The 24,334-nt window shown below is 34.8% G+C and overlaps 1 protein-coding gene across 2 annotated transcripts in view; it reads right to left on the reverse strand.

Moving 5' to 3' along the window:
- LOC125923048 (bifunctional heparan sulfate N-deacetylase/N-sulfotransferase 4) overlaps nt 1-24,334 on the reverse strand; it is a 270,079-nt gene that overhangs the window by 70,262 nt on the left and 175,483 nt on the right. For both annotated transcript variants that reach the window (XM_049631085.1, XM_049631086.1), the window contains 2 exons: nt 23,458-23,643; nt 21,419-21,547 (listed from right to left, as the gene is read on the reverse strand). In XM_049631085.1, the coding sequence (XP_049487042.1) occupies nt 21,419-21,547; nt 23,458-23,643 (315 nt within the window). The remainder of the gene's footprint in view (nt 1-21,418; nt 21,548-23,457; nt 23,644-24,334) is intronic.

The following is a 24,334-nucleotide window of genomic DNA, read 5'->3' on the forward strand; positions in this document are numbered from 1 at the left end:
ATGTGAGACAGGAAACTACCAAAACCCTAGAGGAGAACACAGGCAGCAACCTCTTTGACATCAGTTGTAGCAACTTCTTACTAGACATGTCTCCAGAGTCAAGGGAGACAGAAGCAAAAATGAACTATTGGGACTTCATCAGGATAAAAAGCCATTGCACAGTGTCTTTCTGTTTTAATTGGTTGCTTTGCTCAAAAGTCAAATCTTACGCTTGTCCTAGGATTTGTTGTAGGTCTTAGAAGGCACGTCTGGCTCAGAGTAAGAGTATAAGGTCTTTTTTATGAGGGCTGCTCTCGTAACCTGGCTCTGATATTTACTAAATGTCTAACTTTAAGTACATTACTTAACCTTGCTATGCCTCAATTTCTTCATCTGTTTGAAAAAAAAAAAAAGTAAATAATAGCACTTCTCTCAAAGGGTTGTTTTGAAGGTGAAATTAAGTTAATACACACAAAGGACCAGATAACCAATGTCCAGTACATAGGAAAGTTCTTTAAAAAATAATTTTAATTTATTTTAATTAACAGATTTATTTATAAGCACTAAGTTGCATTGGTAAAACAAGAAAGAATTTCATATGTAAACAGTCCAGAAGCTGCTCACCATCTAAACAGACAAAAGGCGGGGGGGGGGGGGGGGGGTGACAGGTGCTAAATTACAGGTTTATACAAACTAGTATGGGAGCTTAGAGGAGAAGCAACTAACTGGAACTGATTTGGGGGTAATCAGGGGGTCTTCAAAGAGGATGTTGTATCTAAACCGAGTAAGGAGCAGAAGGAAACAGGTAAAGAAAGTAAACAAGAGAATGATAGGCCCTATCTTACAAGCATGAGTTAAAAGGTCTCTTGGGAAGCAGCCAGCATCCACACTGCCAGATATTGCAATCTTTGCGATGGTGTGACACCAATTCTGACCAGATTCACAAGGAGAAGAGATGTGCATCTATGCTAAGAGGTTTGGACTTGAAGGGGAATCATTAAGTGATTTTGAAAGGAATGGTATGAAAAGATTTTTCTTTAACATAAGATATATCTCTGGCAGATCTATACAAGGTAAATTAAAGGAGAAATACTGGTAAGAAATATACAGCAACAGGAGAATGATCAAGTGAATAATGCCAAAGTCATATTTTAGTGTATAGTACAACATTCACAGTGTAACTTTAAATAATGTTAATGTCAGGAAAAAATCCTCATGCTACAATACTAAGGTAAAAAGACAAGATATAAACTGTATATTCTATGGTCATACATATTTAAAAAGCACTTTCTGGTACTTTAAAATGTTAATTGTGGAAAGAGGTAGGTGAATTTTGTCTTGTTTTATTTTTCTTTATTTTTCACATTGTCCTAAGTAAGCATGCATTTATTACATTTGTTATTAGAAAAAAAAACATATTTTTAAACATTTTATATCAACTCAGTTCAATTAAATTCTTGTGAGCTTTTCTCCTTTTCTGGGACAGTTAAAAAAAATTATGCTAACCTACTTTTTAATTATGTAGACTTTGTTAAATATAAAACGTTTGAGCTTTCCAATTTGCACAATATGATCTACAAAGTCATTTTGCTGGATAACAGCTGCAGGACACTGGTACAATTTCAATTATGAATTATATTTGGATTTAGACAATAAGTTTTTGTTATTCAAGGTTAAAGTTTTCTCCCTACTATAACTAGACTCAGAAAAATGCAGCAAAATCCAGAAACACGTTAACACACACACATACACACACACACACACATGAATACACAAAGAGTAACCTTTCAAATATTTTTTCTTAGAAAAACAAATTAATGCTTATAAGTCTGTAATTTTACTATTCTGAAGCAATTTTGATTTAACATTATTTTCTATTTTCACAACTACAGTAAAGAAAGTAGGCTTAAATAGTATATTTCAAAAAGTTGTTTCATTAACTAACATGAAAAATTATTATCAGGTTTAAATATATATAAAGGAAAATTTTATGAAAAATACGTTACAAAATATAAAGCTTAGAGCGAACCAGTACTTTTATCACCTCAATATCATGCCATCCACCAATATCCTTTTTTTCTCCATCCACCAATATCCTAGTGAAAAGAGAATGCTGATTTGATCCAAAATTAAAGAATATTTATATATTTATTATTATTTCAAAATTCACTTAATCAGAAAATTACCCCCTCCTATTTAGTGATATCCTTCAATGAAAAGGAAACAACATATAAATATAAATATAACATAATATGTTTAAAAATAATATTTATAATAATATAATATAATATATATTATATATGATAATATAAATAATATAATAATATAAAATAATGTTTACTTTTAATCAGTGTGATGATTATGAAAAAGGTATATTGAGGATGGAGAAGTTGTGATAAATCATTACATCAGGGCTGACATGGCATCAGTGTTAAAGGCTTAAAATTTTTCAACCACTAAGACTTAACAGAAATCTAAATTTCTAATTTAGATTTATTCAATGCCCATTCAAGAATTTATAATTTAAAATATCACCACTTTCCTTGAGCAAATACTTAATTGTTAGTAAAGACAATTTTATGCATTAGTATGAAATTAAAAGGTTATTGAGATGAGTAGCAAGATGTATCATCAAAGTGCCAGAAGAGTTGCTAATATCTCATTTGAAATGTAGATTTTATTTTTAATTTTGACTTAAACAGTTTGGCTTTATGGAGAGCTCTTCTTGGTTGGCATAAGGAATTATTCCAGCTAGATAATTCTTTGACTATTGTAAGAGGATGATATTTAGAGCTGTATTTATTAGCTTATCTTGTCTGTTAAACATTTATGAGCTGGTTCTTTATCGTCCAAAATGGCAAGGGAGCAAGAAAGATGAGCTGGAAAAAGATACTATGAGACCTTGTGGACACTGAAGAGATATGATCATGGGTACAGATTCTGTCTCAGGATGCCTTAAATATGTCAAAGCACGTTCTTTTCAGACCCACTCAAAGGCTTGGTAAAGGAATAGGGGGAAAATTAAAGGTATCCAATGAGGCATAAACTGTAGTATGCGAGCAAAAATGGAAAGCTCGTTTCAATCATCCATGTCCTTAATTTCTCAGAATTGCCATTTCAGGAAATGAATATATCTATTAGAGAAAAAATAGGCTCTAAAACATTATCATATTTCAATATTATGACAGTAATTCAAGGGAGGGGGTCATGTGTGTGTGTGTGTAGTGGCTTGTTCTTTGTCCTAGAGAAAATGAGATTTTCCTTGCAATTACTGATAAGAAATAGCAGTGTCTAGGATAATATTCCTAAATATGAGACAGAAATTTTGCATGTCATTTAACCTACTATTTTGTTTATTTAGTCCTATAACTTTAGATGACATCTTGATGCTAATATATCTTACTATTATTGACCTTCTGAACTGCAGACTCAAGTAGCCAAATATTTTGGATGCCTAAAGTATATCTCAAAATCAACTTATCAATAAATGTACTCTACATAGCCTCTTCCTCAAATTGGCTCCTCTCCCAGTATTCCCCATATTAGTAAATATGCTTTCATCCATCTGGTTCTTTAAGCAAAACATTTTGGGTCATCGCTGACTCTTCTTTCTTCCACATCACATCAAATCCGCCATCAATTTAAAATGTATCTCATAGTCAGCTATGTCTCACTATCTCCACTAGTACTGCCTAGTCCAAGCATTAATTTCTGCCTTAAAATATCCTCTTAATTGGTATCTTTGCTCTACACTGGCTGACTTCAGACTCTTCTCCATTCTGCAGCCAGATTATTTCTATCAAAACATAATCTAATTATATCAGATCCCTATTCAAAACCTTCCAATGGCTCACATCACAACTATATAAATAAAATCCTTACAAAAATATAAAAACACACTTATAAAAATATAAAGAGTAAAATGTCTTTCCATGGCCTACAAGGCATTGCAGTATTTGGTCCTGATACTAAAGAGAGTTTAGGGGAACACACAAAATCTAAAAAATAACATGTAAAATTTCTTTGTCATATTTATAATACATTTCTGTCTTTAATTAGCTTTTGAATTTACTGCTGCAGTGGTCCCCAGAATGCAAGAAGCCCAGCAGGGTTCAGAAACTCATCTCCATAAGAAAACATTACAATTTCATTTGTATTTATTTTGTATTTCAATGTAATGTATGCGGTTAGAAATGCATCGCATAGTATGAATGAAGCTAATCTATACATAAATATGAATATTTTGTGGATACTTGCTCAAAATCATTTTTATTGATATGGTGTATGTCTAAAAATGTTAGATACCACTGCATTCGAGGGAATTTTCTTTCAGCACCCAAAGGAGAGAAATAATGAACATACTTTAATAGTCTTTAAATACTTTAAATACAAGTTAGTGACTGTGTGTAAACTATGGGGAACACTTTTACTTTTAATAAGGTAACAATAATCCTTTCAGAATTAGTACCTTTTTTCCTAAATTTCCTTGAAACTTCAACAGTCATGGCACTAATCTAAATTCAAGTTTTGCAATTTGCTTCTGTTAAAGCTGAGGCAGCAGGATATTGAGATCGGGAGTACTTGAATTTCCAGTCCATGCTTTTAATCACTATCTTTTGAAAAGCAAGAGCAACTGCTTGTTTCCCTTTAATGTTTCATTAGCTTCTTTTTCACTCCTGGCATTGCCAGGCATAGAACGGAGAATAGGTTACTTGGACACAAGATAGTGGCAGGTGGAGATAGGGACATTTTTTATGTCTGCTCCTATAATTCCTCTTTTACCACAGATGTTGATCTGATTTTTATTTTCTCTTAAAATATTAAACTGGCACTATCCTAATGAATTTTTAAAAATGAAGAAAAATTGGATAATATATTGCTTAGCAAAGGTTCTAGATATGAATACTGAAAGCAAAGTCCTCCAGACAACTGGTAAGAGGAGCCCTAAAGGCAAATTTTCTCACTAACCTCACCCTATTCTTAGGGGTTCTTTAGCAATCACAAATAGCCTTTTCCTCTGTAGCCTTTCTGCCCAGCCTGCTGAAAACAAAATCACAAAGCTGTCAGATCTCCAGGAGGGAACCTCAAAAGACTGACCAATGCCATAATGGAGTCAGTCAACCAATTGTACTTAAATTTGGTTTTATTTCTTCATGGCTCACTATTTTCTTCCCACTGACACCAGGTAGGATGCAATGAGGCTAATAAGGTGAATTAGAAGTTAAGATAAATATACTATATATTAAATTCATTCTTCTTTTATAATCATCTTCTTGTTAACAGTCAAAATATGCAAAGAATTATAATCCTCCTTTTCATGACTGACTTATAAGATAAAAAGTTGTTCTTGGATAAGAACAAAGTCTTAAAAACTGACTACTTTTTTTTTTTTAAATAGAGAGAACACTTCACTAGAGACAGTAAGTGTAGTAATATAAAGCCTGTGTGTTTTTTCTAAATATGTTTGTTTTAAAATCTACTTTATTAGTGGTTAACTGAAGTCTATTATTTTTATCATTATGGTGACATTAAAAGTCAGTAGATAGTATAATATTACTACATCCTTTTTGTGGTCTAGTGATATAATGATTCTAGAAATAATGAGATGAGTTGCTCATTAAAGAGAACAAGAGAAGGAGGAAGAGGGGGTGAGGGGAAGGAAGGGGAAGGAGGAGGAAAAGGGGGCAAGTAGGAGGAAGAAGGGGGAGGAAGGGAAGGAAAAGGAGGAAGAAAGGAAGGAAAGAAAGAAAAAGAGGAAAGGAAAGAAAGAGAAAAAGGAAAAAGGGAAAAAAGAAAAGGAAAAACATAGGAAAAACCCACAAAGACTATGGATTCAAAATTGCAGTGTTTCCATTGTTACACAGTATTAAAATCACTTTAAAAAATCTAATCTTCAGAGGTCATGAGATTGTTCATTTTGCAAAGAGAACCTGGAAGAAAGGATAGCACATACTGTTGGCCTCTTCTACCAGTACCCCATTTGTGAGATCTATTTATTATTGAGATGAGGACAGTTTTTGAAGGTTCTAGAAAGGGACCAAACCACTCACAGTATGATGAAAGAAAAGTATCCTTTCTCAAGAAAGATCACTATTTTAATGGAAAGCTTGAATATTATGAAAGAATACTCACTTTCTTTCTAAACCTGAATATGGGGCACCTGGGTGGCTCAGTCGGTTAAATGCCCAATTCTTGAACTTGGCTCAGGTCATGATCTCATGGTTTGTGGGATCGAGCCCTGCATTGGGCTCTGAGCTGAGAGCACAGGACCTGTTTGGGATTTTCTCTCTCTGCCTGTCTCTCTGCTCCTCCCACTCCCTCCCTAAAATAAATAAATAAACTTAAAAAATAATAAAAAAATGAACCCGAGTATCACATCACTTACCCACTAGAATGTCCCTACACACGATCCATAAAAATCTGTACAGTGTAGCCCCAAGGTCATTTATTCCAGCTTCCTTTTCTCTGTCACTCTTACCCTGCTCTCTTTTGTTCTTTCCATATATGCCTTAAGCTCATTAGCGCATTAGCTTCCTGGCAACATGGAACACCTTTTCCTTCATTGATAGTTAAAATTCTACATACTTTGTACAGCTTGAAAGTCACATTGTCCTTGTGGACTTTTCTGATTCTTTCAGGTCCTGGCAACCTCCTTTTTGTATATTTCCATTCCTTTTCAAAATAGTACTCATCAAACTTTATCTAAATTTTCTGTTGTTTGTTTATTTCTTTCACCAGCCTGTGTAGACTACACCTTTGTTTTCTTATTTCTCTCACACACTAACAATATTTAATAGGTGCTTATTTCTGCTCATTTTTAAAAACTGTTTAATGTTTATTTATTTTTGAGAGAAGAGACAGAGGGGAGGGATGGAGAGAGAGGGAGACACAGAATCCAAAGGAAGCTCCAGGCTCTGAGCTGTCAGCACAGAGTCTGACGTGGGGCTCCAACTCACGAACTGTAAGACCATGACCAAAGTCGGATGCTCAACTGACTGAGCCATTCAGGCGCCCCTAATAGGTGCTTATTGAATGAATCAAGGAGCCTGAAGCTTTGATGTGAGCATGGGACTCTGAAAGGTACATATATCTCTGTAATTACATAAACGTATTCAACCCTGGAAGTTGATGGAATACAGTTATTGCTGCTAAGATCACTTTTCCTGCAAGAAATAGATTTTTCCCAAGTTATATTACTATTTTGACAGTCCTCTAAGAGAGACAGCAAAATGTACTGCGAAAAGAGTGAGGGTTTTGGAACCCGACTTCCTGAATTAAACCTGCAGTTCTTCAACTCTCAAGCTGCATGAGACTAGATTAGTTAACTTTTTAGAGATGGTTTCCTTATTTAGAAAATCGAGATGATAACAGCATCCACTTCATATGGTTGTTGGGAAGATTAGATGAGTTAATACATGTAAATCAGGGACACCTGAATGGCTCAGTCAGTTAAGCTTCCAACTCTTCTGATTTCTACTCAGGTTATGATTTTATGGTTCATGAGTTCCAGCCCTGCATCTGGCTCTGTGCTGATAGCACAGAGCCTGCTTGGGATCCTCTGTCTCTCCTCTCTCTCTCTCTCTCTCTCTCTCTCTCTCTTTCTCTCTCTCTCTCAAAATAAATAAATAAACTTTAAAAGAAAATACATGTAAATTATTTAGAATATTAAATATAGTAAACATTGAAGAAGTAGTAGCTATTTATTATGAAGAGAAGAAAGAGCTTTGTCGTATTAAAAATAATGGGTTTCAATTCCTGAGTGGGTATTGAAGATGGCTTGGATATCACAGGAATTCTACAGATTTTACCCTCACATCTCAGATTTAGATTTGTATTTCTTAGGAAATTATTGCTAGGTATGTTTTTCTAATTTCAGGCAGACATTAATGTAACTAGTTTGGCAAGATAAGATAAAATATTACTTTAAGTCAAATTTGCATAAACATTATAAAACACTTTAGGTATATGTTGTTCCCCATAAAAATTACAAAGTTATCTGTGTGTGCTTAAACAAACAAGCAGTGATCAAATATACAGAACTGTTCTCAATTGCACATTAACATTTGAAATCTTTGGCTAAAATCACTTCTAAAGCTCACACAAACATCTATCCAGGAATATACAGTGGTTAACAATCAAATGGTTTAGTGTTTTCTATGCCGCTCATATCATCCCTGTACCCTCCACCCCAACATAAATGTTGTTGGACTCATGGAGCTAATGTGGAGGGGATCCTGGGTGGCGTAAGGACAGGACATAGAGTCGGGGGAAGGAGACACATGGTGAACACATAAATCAACAGGATAGCTGCAGAGAGTAGTAGATGCCATGAAAAAATAAGACAGGTAAGTGATTGACGGTTACTGGGTACAAGGCAGGCAAGTCATCTTCTGAGGAGGCGACTTTTGATGTGAGACATGAAAGGCAGAAGAAATTAGGCTTACAAATTTGTGGAAGCAGCATATTCAAAGCAAAGTGCCAGAAACATAAAAGTTCTGAGGGACAAACAGTCTTGGCATATTTAGACTTTCCAGAAATAAGGCTGGTGTGGTTGGAATGTAGTAGGTGAAGGTCAGAATAGAATGTGATCAGTGCAGAGGAGATGACCAGGTCATGGCCCAGAGTTTGAATTTTATTCTAAGATTAAATGAGATGCCATTGGAGGGCTTTAAGAATGGCTGTGACATGGTTTGCATTTAACAATATTCTGACTGCTCTAGGAATAATGGATTCTGTGTGGCCAGATAGTAGCAGAAAGAGAATGGATCCCATGTCTTGTAATCTCACCATGGAAATGGAAAGGAAAAAATGACTGGTTGGGATATACTTTGGAAGCAGAGTTGACAGTACTTACTGATGGATTTATTCATTCAACAGGAACAGGACCTACTATGGGCACATCTTGTAAGAGGAATGTGTTCTGATGTTACTGGGAGTTAGCCTGCTCACTAGAAAGTCATTTCCGAAACCATAATAATTCAGCCAATGACTCCTTGCCTTGTAAGTCACTACGGCTGCACTTGTTCACAGATGGGCTGCTTCTTCAAAATCTAAATCACTAAAGATTCAAGAGTCATTATATGCTATAGCACATACCTTTTAAAGATGCATTTGGCAAAAGATAGGATAAAAGCTGCTTCCAGTTTGGGGCAATGTGATGTGTTTAAGTTTCTTTTTTATTTCTCTAAATAGCTCATAATTCCTAAACTCTGTGTTTATGAGCGTAACATCTCAGCCCATGTAGAAAGCTCTGCTATATAGATTTGATTGCTTGAGCAAGTTGTTTAAGTGAACTACAGAATGGACTTCTGAAAAGAAATTTCGGGAGGATGGCAATTTTCAAGTCACATCTTTTATTCACATTTGATTTGAATGTGTACCTGTGTGTGAAAGAGAATTTAAGTGGATATAATAACAGCTTCAAGAAGGAGCAAAATTCCACTACTTACACTTTATACTCTGAATGTCATTATTGGATACCTTAAATTGTGTTAAAAGTGACAATTACAAATCAGGAAAACACTTCATGCTTGGAATCTTTTACATTGTTTAAGCTGGTAATTTTCATATAGTTCTAAAGGATGTTGGCAGTTGTGAACTTGCCGTTTACAAGAACATGACCTTTTCTTTACTTCTAAATTTCTTGGCTCCTTCTCTGGTTTTAGTTAATGTTTCCACGGAGGTAATTGAATGCTGACTGTTCTGTTAGGTGTGAAGTTCAATGGAGACAGATCTATAGGATCAATGATTGTAGACATGAAGAGCATCCTTTCCCTTTGTGATAAGTAATGAAATCCAGCCTAGAGTTTTCTAGTTTGTGGGATTGGGTTTTCTTATTTCTACTGAGTTCAACACATTCATCTAAATTAGCTATAATTATGTAAAAATTGGGAAGGTCTTCCATTTTTCATATAATTAATTTTTATGTGCTAAACACAGAGATTGCTATAAATCTATTTATTACTCATTTGAGCAAAACTTCCACAATGGTCAGGGTTCACTATATAGTATTAACAAAGTCTGGACCTAGTGTTCCCAGCAAACCTCTCTATTGTTAAGAATAATAATAAAAGACCTTAAGATCAGCAACACTGACCACAAAAACAAAACCTTTTGACAAAAACATCTGAGGTACTTCTGTAGACACCGAAACCAAATTTACAAAGCAGTCTTGACTGGCCAAACAAGTCTTGACTGGCTGCATTTGATGACTCAATTTGTTTCACTGGAATAAAGAATAATGATAGAAATTTTATCATTTAAAAATAGCTCAGAAAGCACAATAAAATAACACAACCAAGGACATTTTCAGAAGCAAAACACATAATGAACTGAAAGCCTTTGTAAAAGAGAGTGTCTTTATCCCATGATTTATGTGTTCCAGCAGGGAGAAACAATCAAGCAAAATTCAAACTGTAAATAAACTCAGAGTTTATGGGCTGCTAACACATCTCAAGTATCATTTGATAATAAAAATGATATATGCTTCTACTTTTTCAAATAAGAATTCTATCCAAATTATTTACTTTTTCTCTGAAAAATCAAAGCACTTACTGTTTACCACATTTCATACTATCTGTGTAAAACAAATAGTAAGGGGACTAACATTATTCCCCCCGTTTTACAAATGGAGAAATTCTGAAGCATTAAGGAATATTATATGGCTTTTTTCTTATAATTAATAAAAATAAATAAAATAAAACAAGATTGTTTGAGTTTCGGTCACTTTGATACGTTCCATTCCTGTGGCCCATCTGATTTGATGAAAGAGAAAGGGATGGCTTTCCATTTATTTCTTCTTTCCACCCTTGACTCCTTCCCTCATTTTCCCTTCCCTTCCCTTTCTTCCTTTTCTTTCCATATTCCACTCTCCTTTTCTCTTCACCTCTGCCCTCTCTCTGCTTTCCTTACTGCTTCATTCTCCCTTTCTTTTCCTTTTCTTCTCACACAGCTCTAACAACTTGTGTGAAATAGCATGTGAGTAGACACAGACAGTTGGGATGCTATCAATTCCATTTACGCATTTATTCAACAAATACTATTGAGCCAACACTTCATGCCTGAGGGTGCATATAGCAGGGGTGAGGAAGATAATATTCACTAAGTGTAAAGATATCACTGTAAGCAGTATTGTGCATGTGGCTCCATGTGTATATATAGCAGTGCATCCTTTCCTAAACCCATGAGCGGCCCAGGTGAGGAAGAGAAAGTAGAGGTGAAATCTGAGGGATAAAAAGTGAGGTGCAGGTGGGAATACTAGGGATAGAAAAGCACTGCCAGCATAAGAAGGGGTATATACTATTGTCCTCTATATAGGACAGATCCTGTAATGTCAGCTAGAATTACAGATAAAAATTTATATTTGATTCTGCCACCCCCTTGCTTAAATCCCTTCCCTTCCTACAACAGAATAATAATATTCAAACTGTCCACATGTCATACAAAACTTTTGTGATCTCACAAGAGTAAGATCTTATGTTACCTTTATCTTGTGCTCCTGCAAACCCCAGACATTTACAGATCCCAAACTTGCAATGATGGCTTTACCTCGCTAACTTTAGCTCTTCTCTCTGACTGGAAAACTGCCACTGCAAACTGTCACTCCACAACCCCATCATGTTACCTCATTTGTGTGATGAATCCCTACTATTGCTCAGCTCACTCAAATATCAACTCCTCTGAACAGCATTCCTATGCCTTCCTTGACTGAGTTATGCACATGCATGAATATTCACGTTAGAACTATTTTATACCGAACTCGTCAGGATGATCTCCTTAAAAAAATTTAATCATTGGGGAGGGCACCTGTTGGGATGAGCACTGGGTATTGTATGGAAACCAATTTGACAATAAATTTCATATAAAATAAAATAAAATAAAATAAAATAAAATAAAATAAAATAATCAGATCAACAAAGAAATAAAAAGATTGAGACACAAAGAGCAGGGGGGGTTTGCCCTCCCAGCAATAGATGACACTGTAACAATTCGTTATAAATGAAGCCCGAGATTTCCAATTATTTTTAACAATAATTTTTACATTTAAGATTAGGTAAACCCCAAATAAAAATTTAACAAATAAATGTCAACTCAACCTAACTTCAGTGATAGAAACTTTTTGGCCTGCTGATAAGACTGTAGGGATAGAAATTGTAAGACTTTTTCCTTTTGGGACACCTGGGTGGTTCAGTAGGTTAGGCACCCGACTTCGGCTCAGGTCATGATCTCAGGGTTCATGAACTCGAGCCCTGCGTGGGCTCTGTGCTGACAGCTTGGAGCCTGGAGCCTGCTTCTGATTCTGTGTCTCCCTCTCTCTCTCTCTGTCCTTTCCCTGCTTGTGCTCTGTCTGTCTCTCTCTCAAGAATAAACATTAATTTTTTTTTAAATATGACTTTTTCCTTTCAATACCTCAATGGATACCAGCAAGTTAAGTATTTACCTAAATACTCCTTATTAGATCAGCATATAGCCATTAATTAAGGAAAAATAAGACTAAATAATTTGGGTCTCCAGAAATAAAAAAAACATGAAAATATCAACATGTTTTAGAAAATAGCTCATATTTTTATTTTCACATTATCTGACTCCTCAGAGTAGCCAGGGGAATGAAATAGGAATAAACAAAGTGAAATAAAGTGATACAAATGGTCTTTCTACTTCACTGTACTTCAAAATTAGAAAAAAAAACTATGAAGAAAAAGAAATAAGATATATGAAATACTTAGGTGTTACATAATTTGTGGAAAAGATGATAAAATCAAGATGATAAAATTTTCAATTTTAATTTTGTAGAGTCTCACAAAACCCACTTACTTTCCTACTATCCCACCAACCCACTAAGCCATATAAACAGTGATGCAGAGAGGTTTTATTTTTTTCTTATTACCACGAATTCACTGATTTTGCTCCCACACTATCCCTGAATGTCAAGAGCATTATGCTCCTAACGCTTATATATTACAAGCTTCAACATAGAGGGAAAAAAGGGTTTATCTATTGACTAACATCCACATAAACAGGAGGTTGTATTTTTTGCTGTTGAAAATTTATTTATGTTAAAGAGCTATTCTACCTCCTTTCATAAAATGCTTTGGGGAAACTAAATTATCCAGTTATGCTAGATGAAATAGACTTCCCCAATAAAATATTGTTGTTTCCATTTATTTTTCTAGGGGAACAAAATTGAAAAAAACAATGCAATTTTATGGATTTGTTCATGGTCTAGAAATATATAGGAATGTAAATTATGTTCCATCAGGATCTGTAGCAACCATTGCATTAGAAAGAAACATGTCTACACAATAATAGCAATCTTCCTCTTATTTGGTGAAACTAAGAGAGTTCAGGTTTAGGTGACAAAAATATTCTGGCACGCTTTACATTCTGAACAACCAATTTCCATGTAAATCCTACTATGGAAAATTAAACAAAAGCTGCACTACCTCCCAAAGTAGGAAAGAGCAATATTTCTTCACATTCTCTAGATCCCTGTACTAACTCTGATCCTGAATTTCAGTGTGAACAGAAAGAATAATATCATACATAGTGAGGCCACAGATCTTAGCTGACTCCAGATTTTACAAAGTCCCTGCTGTGAGTGTGAATCACTTCAGAAGTGCTGATTTATGTCCTTTTGTAAAGGTTAGTCCTGCAAATCTTTAAGGAAAAAAAAAAAAAACAGATAAAGGAAAAAAAGAGGTGACTGTAGATCTTTCTGTGAGTGGAAATAGAATTTTCCACAATCTATATTCTCTACAGGGGTCCATTCTTCTCACAGTTGGTGGCTCTTCTTCCAGGCTCTATGCCCCACAGTTCCCAGTAACACTAATTGCTTCAAAATCCTGCCCAGATAAACGGCAGATTTCACTATAGTAGAGCAGTTATAAGTCAATTTATGTATTTATTTTTAAAATACACAGTGCTGAAACACATGTAAAAAATCTCCTGTGACCCCGAGACAGAAATATTAACATATTATTTTGGAGAGAAATATATTTTGACGGAAAATATAATTGCTTGTTCTACATGAAATATTATCTGGTTGTTACAATTCTCTCTAAAGCACGGCATTTATAGGAAATCAAAATCTAGATCGTAAAAGAATACTCGAATGCCTTGATAACAGTAATTGGTAATTCTTTATAATCTGCTCTAAAATAGACTTAGGATGTTTCCTGCATTTTATATTGTGCTGCACATAAAATATGCTTCTGTTTGTTATCTTACATATCTGATTCTATATTATTTCAGCACTAAGGAACTTAAAGTTTGGTTCAGGCTATTCATGTTGATGTTGTTCTATGCCTTACATCTGTCTTTTCTCTACTTTGTCTTAAGAGCCAGCACTAATCCAAAATGCACTGCACCTGCTATTAGATTCCAGGAACTTGGAGATTGATATACACGAAGAAGGAAAGCTCATTAAGCAGCCCAGGTGTATGAAAGTTCAGCAGACAGCACATGGAGAAGTATATCATTGCAGTTCCATTATACTCTACTGTCAATTTCAAGTACACCGCTCTTTCAGGCACATATTTTTTGTTCACCTGAATTTGCAATTGACCAAAATACAGGCAAGGGTTAGCAAGTCTAGACTCTGCTTTGAACTTTGGAAAACATATATTTTCTGGCTCCAGTGCTGCCATTTTAAGACATTCTAGAATTTAAACATCTTTAAGCATATCTGTTAAGAAACTTAGAAAATTCTATTTTCATATTGTTCTTTGCGTAACATAAAATTAAAATGAGTTAAAAAATTAAATCCAGTAGAACACACTCATTTCAAGCTTTTATAGTTACTGGTGACACCATCTGATAAGACTCCAGACTTCCTTTATTATTGTCAGCTGCTGCATATTTTATAGGTTAGTGTCTCAGCTTGAATGATGGTGGGTTACCTGGTATAAGCTGTTTCACCTCATACATGATTAAATTATATTTCTTCCTGTCTGAACAAAGATTATATTGAAAATACAGGAAGGATTCGGCACCAGGGATATACATGTTAGTATTTGACAAGTGTGGAGCAGTGCAGGAAAATATCAATATGTGATGAGGTCATGATAGAATCTAAGAAAAATAAGAGGAAGTTATCTGAATGTTAAGTGAACAGATACCTAGCTATTCTTTTGAAATGCCATTCAAATGGCCCTCATATCATTTAATTTTCAATTGTTAGATTCATTTGGGCAAAACAAATTGGTATTCAAGGATATGAAGAAACCCTGTTCTTTGCTGTTTCCTGAATCAAAAGTTTCACACAACAGTACTGTTACACAATAGTAACAGGAGTTCATATGTGAGTCAAGATGTAAAAATATATTCCAATTTGTATTTTCTGTTTTATGGTAGATTAGAAAATAGTGACATATTTTATTTTGTTTTATTTATTTTTATGTTTACAATATTTATTTTTTTTATTTTGAGAGAGAGAGAGTGAGAGCGAGAGTGAGAGAGACAGAGAGAGAGAGAGAGCAAGAGCAGGAGCAGGTGAGGGGCAGAGAGAATCCCAAGCAGACTCCATGCCCAGCATGGAGCCAGATGCAGGGCTCGATCTCATGATGCAGGGCTTGATCTCATGAACTGTGAGATCATGACTTGAGCCGAAATCAAGAAACAGATGCTTAATCTACTGAGCCACCCAGTTGCCCCTATTTTAATTTTTTTAAGTTTATTTTTTTTTTAGTAATCTCTACATACAACATGGGGCTCAAACTCATGGCCATAAGATCAAGAGTTGCATGCTTCTTCTAACTGAGTCAGCCAGGTGCCCCAGAAAATAATCACATTATTTTAAAACATGTATAGAAGCAGGATGCCAGCTAGAGTCACAATTTATAAAACTGTTGAAAATGCATAAAGAAAAAAAACATCAGAGACTTTTGAGTACAGAAATGATACAGATCTATTCTAGAGGGGACGATACAAAATAACGTAAATTTCTAAGTTGGACAAAGAACAAAACTGCCTTGATCTTGATGTAGTTTGTGCTGCCTCATCCCTTTGTAATATACCAGTTTTTTTTGAATTAAATATATTTAACAAACAATGTTACATTAGTTTCAGGTGTATACATAGTGATTGCATAAGTCTATATGCATTTTTATTTTATTTTATTTTATTTATTTTATATTTTACCTTATTTTATTTTTATTTGAGAGAGAGAGCATGAGCAGGGGAAAGGGCAAAGGGAGGGAGAGAGAGAGAATCTTAAGCATGCTCCATGCTTAGTGCAGAGCCTGACACAGGGCTTGATCCCACGACCCTGGGATCATGATACGAGTCAATATCAAGAGTCAGACTGTCAACCAACTGAGCCACCCAGTTTCCCCAACAAGTCTCTAGGCTATACTGTGCTCACCACAAGTGTAGCTACAATCTGTCACCATACTACGCTATTACCATACCATTGACTATATCCCCTATGCTGTGCCTTTCATCTCCATGACTTATTAATTCCATAACTGGAAGTCTGTGCCCTCCCCTTCCCTCACACTGCCTTCCCACTCCCCTTCCCACTGCCCTTCACCCCCTTTGTCCACCCCTTATCTTCCCTACCCCCTCCAACACCAATTTGTCCTCTGTATTTATGGGTCTGTTTCTGCAGAAAGGTTTGTGCCTTTTTGACTGCAGAGCAGAGTTGTAGAAGTTATAAACCAGAAAAAAAATACGTGGAACTTTTCAAGGTTATTTAATCCAGTCCCCTTCCTTTAGGCAGATGAACTCCCAAGGCAATAAGAAAGAACTATATAGTTGTTGATTCTATTTTAAAGTACTCTAGAGAGGGAGATTCCAGGACATTCCCTCATATACTTTTTCCAGCTTTTATTAGCCTCATAGTACGTTTACATACAAATGAATCCAGAAACTACCAATCTATTCAGAATAATTCTGCTAAATCTGTCAGTAATATTTCTTTCAGTATACTGATGATGGAAATTTTTTTGTCAATACATTTCCATTAATACATCTACTACTGAATTTCTTCCCATTTTATCTCATTCTTTTATGTGTATGCATGTTGATAAGTTACTCTTTCTTCTTTTCCTTTGACCTTACAATCATAGAGTATAACCAAGTTTATAATGCTGGTTTGTAATATTTAAAATTAAACCCACTTTATATTTTTTAATGTTTTACAATGAAAGAGATATACCTAGTGTCTAGCTGAGTAAGAATAGAACCACAGATTTTTAGCATCAAATGAGATATTAAAAGTAATAGATTCCATATTCCTACAACATTTCTGTTAGGGCAATTTCAATGACAAGGAACTTAATATGTCATGATGCAGGCTATAAGATTTTCTGGCAGATTTAATCTAGTCTTATATAATATTTATTCTTATACAATGCTGTAATTATGCCACTATTTTCTTTGAAAATAATTTTTGGGGTTTTCATTATTTCCTGTTAAATTTTGTATTGCTAGATTTGGTCTACCATTCCAATGTGCTAAGAAAATCTGGATGTTGATATTATTATCTGGAGTATTTACTCTCACTCCTATCTTTGTGTCATTCTGTCTATATCCCTATCCATCCATTCATCAACATACAAAAAACCCAATAGGACAAACAAAAATCCATAGATCATTTACAAATTCATTGAGAGAATTACCATACAAGAGAGATATAATATTTGCTAAGTATAGCATTCTTATTATGTGAAAGTATAGATCATCAATTAAAAAATAAATTAAAGCTAGATTGGCCTTTAATCTTTAGAGTTTATACTAATACTAGTGATCACTTATCCTACTTATAAGTTCTTGCAAAATCACTTTTCCATATTACGAGTCAATTGGAACAGTAAGTAGAGGAAGCGATGATTTCTGGGTGATTTCATGGGTTTTGAATGCCTCCTACTAAAAACATATTTTCACAAGGGACTTTGATACCTAAAATAATGCATCTCTTGGGAACTGGTTCTGTTAGAATATAAATATTCTTAGAGTTAGCATATTAAATTCCTATCAACTGCATATCTTCACATCAATGAACTTACAGATTTTTTTCTTCAGCATGGTTTTGGTGAAAGAGTAAAGAGATAATGTTACTCTGACAAAGAATTAAGTGATGGCTGGAGAAAAATAATAGATCAAAGGGGAAGGCTGGGTGTCAGTATGATATTTTCTCTTTTTGTTTTCTTTTTTCCTCACTCTATTACTGTAAGCCCATTCCTTGCCAGACCTGCTGAACCATCTAACCTGGAATTGTAATTAAACAGTCTGAATATTTCTTTTCTCCATATCAGTGTGAATACTGATCATAGCCCATCACCTGAGATGCTTCTCTATTTGTAATAGGACACATGCAAAAGAAACTTCTAAGCTTACATTCCAAGCGTCTTCATTCATCACTTCCTCCTCTCTTTCTGTGTTGCTCATTTTATTTCATTCACTTTCAGACTGCTTCCCACATTAAGTCTTTCATTTGGTGTGATTAATTTATGTGTCAGCTTGACTGGGCCATAGAGTACACAGACAATTGCTCAAATATTATTTTGAGTGTGTCTGTGAGGATGTTTTGAATGAAATTAACAACTGAATTGGTCAACTGAGTAAAGCAGACGGTTCTCTCTAATGTGGATGGACCTCATCCAATCAGTTGAAGACCTGAATAGAACAAAAAGGCTCATCATCCTGGGAGTACAAGAGAACTCCTTACTGATGGTTTTGAGCTAGAACATTGCTTATTTGTTTGTTTGTTTGTTTTTTTGCCTTCAGATTTGGATTGAAACATTGGTTCTTCCTGGATCTTGATATTGCCAACCTTTGGACTGGAACTACACCATCAGCTCTCCTGATTCTCAGGCCTAAGGTTAATCCTTAGGACTTGTACTAGAACGACATCATTGGTTCTTCTAGGTCTCCAGCTTGCCAATTGCAGATATTGAGACTTATCAAACTACATAATCACATGAGAAAATTCTTTATAATAAATCTCTGTCACCCTACCATCACTCACCCTACCGGTTCTGTTTCTCTGGAGAACACCAACTAATACGTCTTGTAACTTCTGCCTAAACAGGTCTGGAACTAAGGCCCATTTTGACGGGTTCCATCAGATGCTGCCTGCCACCTGGCTCCCTAGATTGCTGAGTAGCATCAACTTAGATTGTTTATGGGTGTACACTATCCATGTTGTGAGCAACATTGTTCTTTAATCTCACATCTTTGTGGGCTGCCATTTGCCAGATACAGGCTTCATATTACCATACTTTATGATGTCCTATATTATTCACACTTTGACCATTGCTCTCTCCTTTACTCATGTATCCTGTTTTGAGTTCACCATTAATTCACAATGATCAAATAAGCACAGCTGTGAATGGATGCAAAAAGCCTCCTGAAACTTCCCTCCTCTACTGTTCCATTCCACCTGCAATTAAAATCAATCTGTGTGACAGTGACAATCTTGTAAAAGAAGGTTTGCTATAGTTAGTGTTGTTTTGTGAGTTCACAAGTGCTAAAGGTAGAAATACTAGAGGCCAAATAGTCCTCTATTTTATTTAAAAGGCCAACTATAACTCTCTGAATGATGCTTTATGAAGGGTACAATACTGAATTCAAAATTTTTTAAAAAAGTTTTATATCCATCTTTTTAATGGAAAGTAGACAGGCATTCAGGTCATTTACAGTAGTAGCCATCAGACCTGTGGGCAAGAGTTTTAGGGGAGGCAATCATCAGTGCTCTGATACTTATCCGCTTCCCCTTAAGAAATGGTTAGTGCAAGTCAAGAGTGTAGCCCTGATATGAAAAAGGTAGGAAGAAGTGACCCTTGCCTTTGTGGAGATCAAATTCTCAATTAGTGAAGAAGGGAGTAAACAGAAAGGTTTCCCACATCTGCTTTCATTAACATCCATGTGCATACTTCAATTTCAAAAATAATACTTATAGAATATCTTGATATTTTTTTAAGTCTCAATGAGTTTGAATTACACACAAAACGTTGAGGTATCTCAGACTTATGTCCATTAGCAATACCTCTGAGGCACATTGAAGATTGTCCAGTTCAACGAACTTGTTTTGCAGAAGAACAAGCAAGTTCTGAGAAATCGTTTCTTGTGAAAGATCATAGAGCATCCAAGCTATTCACCCGTTTATATCACCCAAACACAACAGACCTTTTTAAAATTTTGTTTTGTTTTCAATAACTATGCCATTTGATGGAAAAAGTTTTCTTTTTATTATTTTTGATTGATTATTTTGTATAAGGCATTTTAACCCCCACTTCCCTACTCCTTCAATCCAATTTACAGGTTTTCATTTTTACACCATGTAGGTTTATTTAATTTCTTCCGGAATTTAAAATACCTTATAAAATTATTTAAATAATTCATTTTAAACATGCTTCCACCACAGACAACTGAGCTGTAGTTTTGTTTAAATGCATGAATCTTTTTCTCTGAGTATGAAAATGTCTTACATTAAGCATAGCATATGACATACTGCTTCATACTTTTTGTGTGTACTGAGATGTAAAAGAGGAGATGCTTTTGTAAGACCTCAGAAATGAAATATTTATGGGAGAAAAATTAAAAAGCTGAAATAATTTCAGCATTATCTAGTTATAATATATTCCCACCTTGATATACTTTTACACACAACCAGGAAATAAAACTGTAAAACTTTGAAAGATGAAAGGACACAATTAAAGAAAAAAGGGCCAAGCGTTCTACCTTTGATTCCAAATAAACTTAGTGGAGATTTTAAAAATAGGCCTCAGATGACCCTGGTATGCAAAGATAATACATAGCTACATATTTATTTTTAATTTTTAATTTTTTAATTTTTATTTATTTATTTTCTCATTTTAGAGAAAGAGAGAGAGAGCACAAGCAGGGAGGGGCAGAGGGGGAGAAAGGATCTCAAGCAAGCTCTAAGCTCAGTGCGGAGCCCGACTAGGGGCTCGATTCCACAACCCTGGGATCATGATCCAAGCCAAAATCAAGAGTCAGACACTCAACCTACTGTGCCACCCAGGTGCTCCTAGCTACATATGTTCAATGCAATTTTACATTGTGATCATTTTTAGAGACTGAATTGTGCATCTACTGATATTTAGAGCAATAAGCAAACTCAATTTATGGACAAAATATACATTCACTGATGATACTGTGAATATTAATTTTGGGCGAGAAAACTGCATTTTATTTGTCTTCACTACAATTCAAGAATAGAAGTCAACATTGAGATGCTATATTACATTGAGTTCTTAAATTCAACACATGCTTCTTAACAATTCTGTGTTATTCCTGATTGAAGATCATAAAAATTAAAAATCAAGTTCGAATAATTTGGAGATGTAGTCTAATTTCTTTCTAGTAGGGCTAGTATTTACCACCTTTTCTTGTGAAAGGGTTGGCAACAGAAACAAAAAGAAACACATATTTGAAAATCACATGTTATTATAAAAAACATAAATAGAATACATACCGGGTTTAGAAGGATTGTGAGGAAAAGTTCACCTCCTCTGATACTTTTATCCAATTCTTGGGGTCCTCCTGGATATTCTTTGTAGAAAATAGTGTGGGTGAACAACCCACAGGTCTGTCGAGGGAGGACCTGAGGAAAAGGGGGGAAAGAAGAGCACACTGACATGACTTAAGAGCTCCACCACTGTCTCATGACCTCAGAGTCTGCAAACTATCATTTTCTATTGGAGTTCCTTGGTTGCTAAAGCGAAAATCTTACTGTAATCAAGAGCTGGTATTGGTGTAATTATCTAAATATTAAGGGAGTTGCCAGATCAATGCTATGGGACAGATAGGCTAAAACATTTTCAGGAAGTTCTAGAAATCTCACCTACCAGCTGAGTTATGTGAAAGGACTGACAAAAAATCAAAGCCTTCTTAGGATTAATTAATTTAAATATAGAGATTTTCCACATTTACATTTTTCATGGTATTAGATCATTACTCTCCTTGCTTCTGAAATACAATCTTACATGGTACTCAGGTTCTAAGATTCAATTTTAGTATATGTGCTGCCGAAGCGAGCACTGGTTCTAAGATTCAAAAACAATCCATTTCCATCACTTCTTCCACTTTCATATGTTTTGTTTTTACTACACTCTGATTTTAAATTTTAATCACAGTAGTAGTCAAATAATTTAATGACTGCTTCTGGCATATTCTGTGGTTAATTCTGTTATAAATTTGAATGTTCAACACAGAAAGCAAATAAGTAATTTTATTGCAAAAGTTTGTTTTGAATAATAAACTGCTTATAATCTAAAGGAAAATGCATCCAATTGAACAGAGTAACTATGATTTCATATATTCTTTGCTTATAATAGTTTGCATTAAATTCAAGCTAAATGAACGCATGTAATATTGGTTAAAATGAATGTTTTTATTTTATGATATGTCAACATGTAACTTAATAAAGGGAAAATGATACTTTCAGTCTGATTCAAAATTACATAAGAGCAATTCTTTCTATACTTCCTGGATTTTTATGAATGTCAATACCACTGTTTTCATTATTAGTAGCTCCATTTTTAAATCTGAGACTTTTAAAATCTAGGATCTAGGTCTTCTAGTACTAGTTGTGGTTAGGTATGTGTTCTAGTGCTTTTTTTTTTGTTTGTATGTTTTTAGATAGTGATTAGATAAATAATAGATAGATGGATGGATAGATAGGTAAATAGTTCTAACAGCAATCTGAATAATGGATTGAGAAAATGTAAATATTTAAAGTAGGGAGAACAGTTTGCTGTTGCTATGATCTAGGCAACTGAAAATGAGAATATAACCTGAAGCCCCAGAAGTGGGGATGGGCATATTAAATGAACTATTTTATTTCAAAGTGAGGAATAACACATCTTTTCCATTCCAATGAGTACTTATAAATTCCCATCTAAAATTCATTTGATTCTATTCTCATTTATAGCAACTGATACAGCATTCTTGTATCATATTATTATTTTTTGAATCAACATATCTGGAAAAAATATATATACACCTCCACTTTAGTAGCATGCAAGGAAAAGAAAAAAGAAGAATAAAATAATATCCTAAGATACTCTTAAGTGTCTGAAAGCCAAAGCAAACTGGGTGGATAACTTTCAGATGTTATTTGTTTGATTCTGTTAATAGTGTAGTGACTTGAGAGATATTTGCTTGATCCATGGACCAACATTTTGCTTGGAAAACTCTCAATATGACCATCCAAACAAACAGACAAGGAGAAACTCCCAGAAGTATAGGGTCCCCAGACAAAACTTCAATTGAGAAACTGCAAGGATGATTCATTTGAAACTCATTTTCAGTATCTTGAGCTTGTTTAGACTTTGCTAAAATCGCCCACAGCAAGCCAATAACATGCAAACAACGTGTTAATGGGTGACCTGTCACCACCATGGTATGTTAGGAACTTATGCTATCATGTCACAGAGGTCTGCAGTTATATGTTGTATTTATTCCACATACAGATATTAAGAGCCTTCAATACACATAGCAGTATGTGCTCACCATGATGTTATTGTGAATGAAGCCCTTTCGGTACCGTGCAGGTTTCAAATGTGGATATTCTTCAGTGCTGGTGACCTGAATACCCCAGACCTTCTTCCAAGCTTCATATAACTGAATATGAACCGGGTAGACCCCTGAGTGATGTGGTGCCACCGCGTAGCCCATGTTGATAGGGATTCCATGTTCCTAAAAGAAGGCAAGAACAACATTACATGGAGTGTGGTCAATTGAATTCCATTAAAATTGTTTCCATAAACATTATTTAACATACATTGAATTCTATGCTAAATACAAGAAATATAAAAACTAACATGGAGCTTTTGCCTTTCAGGAACTCAGAATCTTATAGAACTCTGATTCTATCATAGACATAGTAAATACTTTGGCATGTGGTGTGTGGGTGATATTCATTCTGAATTTTGAATACTGAAAGCTTGGGGAGAAGATAGGAAGAGAACATGGTCTTTCCTTAGATAGTTATAGAAAAACAGTGTCACTTGAGCAAGTGCCCAAAGATGAAAGAGTCTGTGTGTTTATCTGTGTGTGTGTGTGTGTGTGTGTAATGTTAAAGACAACCAGAAAGGTAAGTCTGAACTATAAAGTAATGAGCCTTTACTATGAACTAAGGGATTTGGAAAAAATTCTATTTAAATAGTGTAGATAAGGAAGCTCTTTGAGAATGGAGGGGCATGATCTGTTCTATGTTTCTGGAAGAAGGATCTAGTGACAACACATTCAGATGAAGTAAAAGTGGGGAGGAAATGAATTGCAATGGTGCATTTTAAAGGGAACATGGGTGTCCAAGCTAGGTTGAATTTTGGTGGTCCAATTTCATTTCATTTCATTTCATTTCATTTCATTTCATTTCATTTCATTT

The sequence above is a fragment of the Panthera uncia genome, chromosome B1 (assembly GCF_023721935.1).
Source record: "Panthera uncia isolate 11264 chromosome B1, Puncia_PCG_1.0, whole genome shotgun sequence".
NCBI lineage: Eukaryota > Metazoa > Chordata > Mammalia > Carnivora > Felidae > Panthera > Panthera uncia.